This window comes from Salvia splendens, unplaced genomic scaffold, assembly GCF_004379255.2.
Source record: "Salvia splendens isolate huo1 unplaced genomic scaffold, SspV2 ctg258, whole genome shotgun sequence".
Taxonomy (NCBI): Eukaryota; Viridiplantae; Streptophyta; class Magnoliopsida; order Lamiales; family Lamiaceae; genus Salvia; species Salvia splendens.
In genome coordinates, this window is record NW_024598897.1 from 17,594 (window position 1) to 28,295 (window position 10,702).

The 10,702-nt window shown below is 37.7% G+C and overlaps 1 protein-coding gene and 1 pseudogene across 1 annotated transcript; one reads left to right on the forward strand and one right to left on the reverse strand.

Annotated features, from left to right (window-relative positions):
• Positions 1-5,290: 5,290 nt before the first annotated feature.
• Positions 5,291-7,107, forward strand: LOC121789508 (annotated as a pseudogene).
• Positions 7,108-8,032: 925 nt separating this feature from the next.
• LOC121789509 lies at positions 8,033-10,645 on the reverse strand. The gene is made up of 3 exons (XM_042187956.1): positions 9,368-10,645; positions 8,575-8,997; positions 8,033-8,469 (listed from the first exon to the last, which is right to left on the reverse strand). The coding sequence occupies exons 2-3, from the start codon at positions 8,893-8,895 to the stop codon at positions 8,254-8,256; spliced, it is 537 nt and encodes a 178-aa protein (XP_042043890.1). The 5' UTR covers positions 8,896-8,997; positions 9,368-10,645; the 3' UTR covers positions 8,033-8,253.
• Positions 10,646-10,702: the final 57 nt, after the last annotated feature.

Here is a 10,702-nt window from a genome sequence, read left to right on the forward strand (position 1 = left end):
CGGCGGAGCACCAATCATCAAGTAACATGGTGGCTTCCATGTTTTGTCCGGTGAGCCTACTTCTTCGGTCGTCCAAGACGTTGCCTCCAACACTAAAGGCGGACTCGACGGCGACAGTGGAAGCCGGAACCGAAAAGATCTCCTTGGCCATTGATGCAAGGATGGGAAAATCTTTCTCGTGTGAAGACCACCAATCTAGGACGTCGATTTGTTGGGGAACGGGACCTCCTTCTTCCTCATTGAATGAAAAGTGTGAGTCTAAATATAAATCTAACTCACTTACCGAATGTGCCGTCCTTCCTCCGCTGCTGAAGGCGTATAGGTCCGCCAATTGGGATTGGGTGTCGGGTCATCAACTTGGAAGAAGCCAAAGTTCTGTGTTTGACGGGGGGGTCTAGGTCGAACTTGGTGGGTAGTGTTGTACTTGACTTCGTAATCGTGAAAGAGAGCCCGCAAGTCGAACTCAAAATTTCTTTGGAGGCTTGGGAGGTGGGGGAGGTTTATTTGGAATGTTTGGGCAAGGTTTATGTAGTTGTCGTCGTCGTCAGTTTGCAAAGTTCGGAGTGGTTCAAGATCAATAGAAGCTAAACTGTTGTAATAAAATTCTAAAATTTTGAAAGTACCAACTAGTTTCCACTTTGGATCCAAAACTTTGGCAAGCAAAAAAAACTGTTGGGATCTCATTGAAATACTTGAGCCATTTTTCAACCATGTAATATAAAACACACATAAGCTCAAGATTGTTTGCGGAATTTTTCATTGCAGTTTTAAAACCAAGTGATATGATCATGCAATGTTCTAAAACACGAACGGATGTGCAATAATACACACCCGATAACTCCATAGTGGCACTTCGAAAATTTTTGAATAATTTAAATAAACTCAGGCTTTGTTCCCAACAAGAAGATGTTAGATATAAATCATCAACAGGGTAAGTTCTATAAAAATCAACTAAATAGTCTATATGCTCCATTGTAGATTGCAACATGTCATATGTAGAGTTCCATCTAGTAGAAACGTCTAAAGTAAACTTTGTGTACCTTATTTTCTTCGAGTGGCAATACTTCTTCCACGCCTTGCCAATTTGAGGCTTCCAGTGGATCAAGGATACAGCTGTAGTAATAGGTTGAATATGTCTTTGCCATAAAGACAAAGCATCTTGTACACATAAGTTTAAAATATGACAAATACATCGTTGATGAAAATACTTACCACTAAAACATATTAAAACTTACTAAAACATATTAAAACATACTAACATATTAAAACTTACTAAAACATATTAAAACATATAAAACTTACTAAAACTTACTAAAACATATTAAAACATACTAACATATTATAACATATTAAAACATATTAAAACATACTAACATATTAAAACATACTAACATATTATAACATATTAAAACATATTAAAACATACTAACATATTAAAACTTACTAAAACATATTAAAACATATAAAACATATTAAAACATATTAAAACATATTAACATATTAAAACGTACTAAAACATATTAAAACATACTAACATATAAATCAAAGGAAGGACCACGCTGAGGCATTCCACAATAGGCCATCTTGCACAAGCATATAAGAAAAGGCGGTAGTCCGCACATAATCTTTTTCCGAGCAAGTATACCAAATGGTGCTCTCAAATTAAAGACTTATCATATAACATATTAAAACATACTAACATATAAATCAAAGGAAGGACCACGCTGAGGCATTCCACAATAGGCCATCTTGCACAAGCATATAAGAAAAGGCGGTAGTCCGCACATAATCTTTTTCCGAGCAAGTATACCAAATGGTGCTCTCAAATTAAAGACTTATCATATAACATATTAAAACATACTAACATATAAATCAAAGGAAGGACCACGCTGAGGCATTCCACAATAGGCCATCTTGCACAAGGATATAAGAAAAGGCGGTAGTCCGCACATAATCTTTTTCCGAGCAAGTATACCAAATGGTGCTCTCAAATTAAAGACTTATTATAACATATTAACATAGTAAAACATTTAATTTAGAAGTTTAGAACTTACTTGTAATCGAAGAGCGGCTCGCCTTCCCACCTCCTCCGCAACTTGTGCTCTAGAAGGGGCACGACGACGCCGAGAGTCACTTTGATCTTGAGCAATGCCCTTGCCCCGATCACCACCACGACGAGATGAAGACATGATATTATGGAAATTGGAAGTAGAGAATAGATAGTAGTGTTTATGTGAATATGACTATATGATAACGTGAACAAGAACAACGTGAGTAAATTATGAGCGCAAACAACGTACACAACTTGAGAGAATGAGGATGGAGAATAGAGAAATTGAGATTGAGAGAGAAATTCTTATTAACACAAGAATGGGGTGAGTAGAAATGGAAGAGGAGGGGGTATTTATAGGGGAAAATTGTGATTAAAAATTTAAAAAAAAATCAAATTTTGAAAAAATAACGCCGAAACCGCCGGTTCGCCGCTGAAACCGCCGGTTTTCGGTGGAACCGGCGGTTTACGGACCGTTTGAATTTTCAAATTTTGAAAATTTCGGTGGGAAACCGCCGGTTTAGGCCCGGAACCGCCGGTTTAACCCTGACATTGTGAAAAGGCTAGGGAGTAGGCCTGAAATTGTGTCGGAAACCGCCGAACCGCCGGTTCGGAACCGCCGGTTTCGCCGGAACCGGCGGTTCCGACCCGCCGGTTACGGTTTGCATAAAATGAGGAACCGGAACCGGCCCGGCGGTTCCGGCGGTTCCGGTGCCGGTTCGAACCGCCGGTGACGGTTCCGGTTCCGGTTCGGAACCGCCGGCGACGGTTCCGGGCCGGTTCGGTTTGGAGACTTCTAAACACAACCCCAATATTCAACTTAATTAGTGGTATAAGATGTCCAATTGACCAATTCAACTTAATTTCAATGACACATATTACTAGTTTTTATCCAAACTATTTATATATCAGTAGAATGCCTCTACAGCCTTAAATATCAAAGTTTCAATTCATTCCAAATAGTTCTAAAATGCATAGTGGGACCCACACTTTTTTTATATGACCCAAAAAATTTAGAGCAATATATATGTCTATGACGAGGCAAAGGTCTAACAGTTTAAAGACTAAGCAAGAGTACCTTATGGTTTGTGAGTTGTGACAATGTGGTCTGATCAGTTCTTTCTCTTTTGTCGAACTTCTGCACCTTTGATTTTGAATTTGAGCATTTTGTATTCATAAAAAATCATTGGATAACTAAGCCAAAACCCACACTTATCCTATATTAACATATATAGTTAGAGTTCACAGTTGGGATTTAATTACCACAATTTGGTGACTATGGTCTTCCAATTATTATTAGTATGCGCAAATAATCACTTTATTTAACTAACTAATAAACACCTTTATGCATGGATATATTTCACTAAAATCCCATTATGCAAAGTTGATGAAATAGTCAAATTTCTACCATCTATGTTTTTGGAGGACAAGTTGTTGCGTAGGCATCAATGACTTTTTGTTAGTTTTTCTAGTCATGGCTTTTGTCTTAAAGGCATGCATATATATATATATATACATAGAGTTATTCCTAAAAAATAGCTCGAACTTTGAGATCACTTGGTGGTGATATTTTTAGCCCGAATTGATCATTTTTTTATGTAGTATAAAACAATTCAGAATATAACAACAAAGTAATTGATCTATCTAATATCACACGGAAACATGGTAACAGAAGCAAACTAGCATCACACATAAGTGCATTTTAGTTACGAATATAGCATGGGGTAAGTTATATACTTCCTCTATCCCATAGAAATATGCCGAATTTCCTTTTCGTATGTCCCATAAAATTAGTTATATTGATTATTTGTAGAAACTTTTTTCTCCCTCTATTTTACTTTATCATTTATGGGCTCCGTCATCCACTATACTATTATTTCTCTTATTTTATTAATTACGCATTAAGACTTGTGCCGACCTAAATGACATATTTCTATGCAACGCATTGGGAGTATATAATTTCATATTCATAGCATTTTAATTTGGAGAATGATGTGATATACAAGGCCTCAAGAATGGAATAATTAACGATGACGATAGTCACATGGATTGAAGATAATAATGTAAAACAAATTTATGTAGAGAAATTATTCAACTTGACTTGTACCGGTTTTGATGTCACAATTAGGACATGACTTATACCATCGTAAGCTAATGATCTTGTGACAACATTTTGTCCTCATTCTTTTAAGACTCAAGAATCAATCACATTCCCATGATTATCACTTAGAAATTGAACCATTGTTTTATTACTACTAGGAAACTAATTTTGTGATCATACTGCAATTTGATAATTACCTAGGGTTTTTTTTCTATTTTGGTTATCAGTTCAATCCACATGGATTTTAGGCCAATCTTATCGGATCGTCCGATCTATTGCGAGTAAGCTAGCCTTCGTCTTCATCGGAGAAGAGACAGAGATGTAAAACCCTAGATTAGTCACTGCAGTCTCTTAAGCTGATTAGCTTATCTTGGAAAAGAAAAGCCTCACTAAAGAATGCTTTATCTAAGGGATTATGTGTTCTAAATATGATTCAATTTGCCAAAGCAAATTGGAGCTAAAAGTAATTACTTTTTCCTCTAATTAAGTTTCAACGGATAAGAGTCTAGCACTGTAGGTTCCACTTCCACATATGGAAAAAAATATGCATGCATGATTGATCTCAGACACTAACTAATCACTTCTTTTTTTGGGTGTCCATGAAGTAATCCATCTTGATATATGATCTAGATTTATAATCAATTTTTACTTCAAGCAATTAAACACAACCGATACAATTACTTACTTGTTGCGTTGTTTTTTTACACATTCTAGTCGAATCCTGTAGGTGAATCCACTGCTTTCGTTATTCATGTGTACATATGTCACGTTCGCATGAAAAAATGTAGTTTTCGGGCATATAATTCATAGTTTCTTAAAGTGGCAACATTTGTTACATATCCACAAGCAACACTCCATGTTTCTTAATCACATTTATTTCCTTCTTCTCTTTTCTTTCCAAGAAATGGGCATTAACTTCGACAAGACCATAGTTTCACAAAAAGTCCAACAAAGCAACTACTTGTGATGCATCATCAGACAAAAATCTAATGACCGTTGAAGAAGAACACTGTCGGCCCTTTGTCTCAATCCATCTCTTGTTGTATAAATAGACCCTCAATTTGTCACATTTCCACAACACCTTTGTCTCCCACTAAATTTTATTCCAAGCTAGGTTGTGTTCAAGGATAGCAAACAAAATGTTGTCTAGGAAAGTTACATCACATGGCCAAGACTCCTACTTCCTAGGATGGCAAGAATACGAGAAAAACCAGTTCGACCCCATCCGGGATCATCCAGATGGGCCTCGCCGAGAATCAGGTAGTACTATTCTTTTTTTCTACGTCCGCCCCTGCTTATATAGTAACATTTCCATGCATGAAATGCTAACATTTGTGTTTGCTATTTGCAGCTTTCTTTCGATCTTCTTGAGTCTTGGATCGAAGAAAATCAAGAATCGAATTGGTTTCGAAAACAAGGTGGATCTGTGTTTAGGGAGTTAGCTCTTTTCCAAGACTATCACTGCCTTCCTGAATTCAAGAAAGTGTGTATAACTCTCTCTCTCTCTCTCGTTCTCTCTCTATATATATCTCTTATATATATGTATACACATCTCAGGTGCTGGCAGAATACGTCTGAAATAAGGGGAAATAAGGTGAAATTTGATGAGGATAAGCTGGTTCTTACAGCCGGTTCAACCTCTGCAAATGAGATTCTCATGTTTTGTCTGGCCGAACCGGGAGACGCGTTCTTGATCCCGACTCCATATTATCCGGGGTAACCACACAACTCTTCCGAAATAATATACACAATTACGAATTCATGAAAAATCAATAGTGGGGTCGAAAAACACAGTGAGGAAGGTTGTCGCCACCAAGCAGCTAGAGGTGTTGCTGGCTGACCAAGAACCCCACCTGGATCCGTCATTGTATACACACACATACATTTGATATCACAAAAGATTATTTAGATATACAAGTAGTATGATTTACTTTTAAAACATAAATATGATATTGGATTTTACATTTTTAAGAAGTACTCTTAAATGTGATTTGTTTTTTTCTACCTAACTATACCTTTTGTTGCATAACCTTTATCCCTAAAAGAATAAAATCTATTTTGTCATTTCACTAACATACTCTCTCTTTTGTCAATCTAGGTTTGACAGGGACTTGAAGTGGAGAACAGGAGTGGAAATCATCCCAATCCACACCTCAAGCTCCAACAACTTCACCATCACCAAACCCTCATTAGAAGAAGCCTTCCAAAGAGCCCAAACCCTAAACCTCAAAGTAAAAGGCCTCTTCATCACCAACCCCCTCGGCACCACCCTCTCCCCCCAAGACCTCCACCTCCTCCTCTCCTTCTCCCTCTCCCACTCCCTCCACATCGTCAGCGACGAGATCTACTCCGCCACCGCCTCTTCCCCCACCCCCTCCTTCACCGAGACCCTCTCCCGTCTCCTCCCCGACCCCTCCACCCGGCCTGGTCCCGCCTCCACGTCGTCTCCTCCCTCTCCAAGGACCTCGGCCTCCCCGGCTTCCGCATCGGCGTGATATACTCTCACAACGCTGAGCTTGTGGCGGCCGCGACGAAAATGTTTAGCTTCGGGCTAGTTTCGTCGCAGTCGCAGTTCCTCCTGTCGCGTATCCTCGTGGATAAGGGGTTTATCCGGGGGTACGCGAGGGAGAACAGGAAGAGGCTGGGGAGGAGGCGGGGGGCGATGCGGGCCGGGCTCAGGGAGGCCGGCCTGCATCGCCTGAGCGAGGAGGCGGGGCTGTTTTGTTGGGTGGATATGAGGGGGCTGCTCTCCTCCGCCACGTTCGAGGCGGAGGCCGAGCTGTGGAGGAGGATGGTGATGGAGTTTGGGGTGAATGTGGCGCCCGGGTCGTCGTGCCATTGCTCGGAGCCCGGGTGGTTTAGGGTTTGCTTAGCGAATGTGGCCGAGGAGACGCTGATGGTCGCGTTGAGGCGGAATAAGGCCGTCGTGGCGGATTCCGGGATCATCCGCCGGTGAACCTCATTTGTGTTGTAATGTTATGTAACAATGTTGTTGCATTACTTGCATGGATGTAAATAGAGTCGACTTCTTTTTATTGAGATTTGATTTCCACTAAATTAATTGTTTTGTTTGCCTATAAAAAAATAAAAAAAATAAAAAATCATTATAATATAGTAATAACACATCAAGATAAATGGTCGATGTTATCACATAGTTTAATAAAAAATTTCGAAAAAGTTTTCGGCTACCAAGATATTGATGTTGATGTCTCAGCCGAAATTATCTACAACTTTGATATGTGAAAATATATGTTGAATTAAAGTGAAACACTTCAAACTTTAATAAACATTTTTATCTAATAAAATGACATTAAATTCAAAAAAAAATAATTATTTACTCTTATCAAGTATAATAAACATATGATGATAAGTACAATATTCAATTATATTAAAGCATATAACATTAAAGAAACAAAAATATGTGAATGAGATAGTAGTACAACATATGAACCTTATATTGAATCCCAAGTCAAACTAAAAAAGTAGTATTAAATTTTCACCACCTACGTTAATTAAGGTCTAAGTATAAAAATTAAGGTCCAAGTATAAAAACTAAAAATTAATTTTCACCACCTACGTTAATTAGTATTTGTAATTTCTCTCGCTGCAATATTTTTAGATGTGACATAACTCAATGTACGCAATAAAATATTGAAATGCAACTATATTACTTGTTTAGGTGCATACTTTAGATAGCATTTATGAGACATGGTACATCTCAATTACCCCTTTTTAGTGAAAGTGATTCATAATATCAGGATAAGCTACATGACAAATTTGACTATCAATGTTGAAAAAATCAATTCCAAGTGACGTAAACTAAATTCGACATATAATTTGTACAAATCTACGTCACTTTGTGGATTTTATGTGGTGCAATATGTCTATACAAACTTTAAAAATTACATAAAATGATCAAATAAACAGTCTTATAGTGAAATTATAATTATATTATAAGTTACAGATTTTTATGAAACCAAAAATGGTGATTAATGCCTTTGAGAGAGGGCTACATACCTAAGTGACACTAACATTCATTATATATCATTCAAAAATGTCACAAAAACCACAACACTGGAAGTTAACCAAGCTCAGAAACTACCTAAATACCTGCATCAACAGGGCTCGAAGAGCCATCCGAAGAAGATTCGTCTCCATCGTGTTTCTGCACGTCTTTCCAATTCCACAGGACCTGCATCAGTCCGCCGTTTGCAGCATGCATAAGAAAATGATTTACTCCAGGCAAATATGTTGATATAGCCTTCACAAAAATGAAGAACAAAGCTATGCTCGGAAGTCTCCAAGTAACGCGTCCATCCTGAGGGAAGAAGACCGAGTTAATAATTTGACAAAAACTTGTGTAAGATCAAATGTTGGGTCAAATATCCTGATTTATAGTGCCAGGCCCGTTTGGGCATTTTACCTGGTTGTCAGGCATGAGTTCTCGGGATATCTCATCGAAGAATTTGGTTGTCGTGATTCCAACAAAGAGACCCAATGGGATAACCAACTCTTTGTTTCTAGAGATAGAATATGAGATATCAGATAGGCAGCTAAATGCAAAGTATGCAAGCAGACACCACTTCAGTGCCTCCTTCGCCAAAGCGAGAAACTCTTCTAGCGCAACAGTCTCTGCTTTCTTCCAAGGAAATTGTTTAACTGAATCTGGCATCATGTTCCACAATTTCTTCTGTGTACTACTCAACATGACTACGAGCTTAGAAGGGTCGTTGAAGTGCTCCATCCCTGGCAATTTTGCTAAGCAGGACACTGAAATGTGTTTCTTCCGGACATTTATCAGAAAGGGTTTACAGAGTTGATGCAGTTGGCTTTTAGATGATGCAAGCTGCGCAACACAAAACAGATGTAAAATCATGAATAATTAGGAAGTGAAATGACCAATGCTTCAACCAGATTTTGGTAGAATGATAAGCAGCAAAGAACCATAGTTCATTTCTAGTGATCAGATACAGAATAGTTCATCAATTACCATGTTCAGTTCATGGATTATACAAATTTGAATTTGGTAAGGAAAAGAAACGAACATGTATGGCAGAAAATTAGCTAGAAGAAATGAATATATACAGGTTTTTGATGTTCAAGCCTGAAATAAGTTGGAGATGTGAAGCCATCAGCCAAATTAATGGAGAAATTTGTTTCAAACAATCTCCATTCCTTACATTTAGAAGTTTACATTGTTCAGAAGTCTCACAAACCTTAGTATGAGCGAGCACAGTCACAGCACAAACCGATCATGCTCAATGTTGATGGCTTGAAAAGATTTACGTCATAAATGCATCCGTAATATACTTTCGAATAGGACCTTTTCTGTCTATATAAAAAAAAGACAAGCTACAAAGGTGACTCGCTTGGTATTTCCATCATAAGAAAAATGCAAAATATTGTCTTTCAATGAGTATCCACTATGGTTGGGAATAATATTGTAATCAAAACCTTTAATAGTTACCAGGTGCAGACAGAGAGTCATAGAAACTAAATCAACACCATTTATGTTCTAATACATATGTTTTCTGTCATCAGACATAAATGTCTCTGGTCGAAGTTCAATATTTGCAAAAAGGACTCTTCAGAATCTAGTATTGTAAATTATAAATACTAGCAAACTATATGCAACTTCCATTCTTATACAATATTCAAAACTAGTTAGGGTCCTTATTCAATCAATGAAACCCGCACCCGAAAGTAGCTCCACCATAAAATAAAGTGAATTATACCTTTAACTCGGAAATGAGAGGTAAAACTAAACTACTTTCATAAAAATGAAGTGATAGTGTGATACAAAATGTACCACTGATGCCAGATTTATAGCTGGAATTCTAGGGAAAAACAAACTAGGCCCCTTGTCGTTTCCATGGAAGATGATCGTGCAAGCATTCATTCAACGACTTAATGACCAAAGAAGAACGGAATTAGCTGGAAGTTAGTCGTGAGGATCTATGTCAGCTGCAAGCCTGCAACACCACTTGGTTTGTTGAAGGCTATCACTAAGCATAAGAGAAGGGAGTTGAAACTGGATATATAGTCTAGTTATATACTCCACTGAACATTCTGTATGAATCTATCTTATCAATAGACATCCAACTTTCTCTATATTGCATTGGATCGAAGAATTCTATGCGTGTGTATATGCATCAAAAACCAATTTTGAGTAAGATAACAGGCAGAGAACAAAGATTTACCCAATTCATCTATGATTTACACATTGTCACTTAAATCATAATAGACCTAATTTATCATCCAAATCAACAATCTCTCTATCTGAATTCTCACTCAGGCGCGTTACGTTATAATCAAATGTGAAATACCAAATATATCGAAGCTTGAATCGAAATCCTATAACGACATAATCTCAATTAGCAAATCCACTAAAACAAATAGGGTAAAAAACACTGATTTCTTCTTTTTCCCCCTAATTTCTCAATTGCAACATTGAGCGATGGTGATACTCCCCCATTCCCATCACAATTGAGTTCAAAACCTAGGGGTTTATCTCCCCTTCTATGAACTGTAATGCGACTCATTCACTCAAA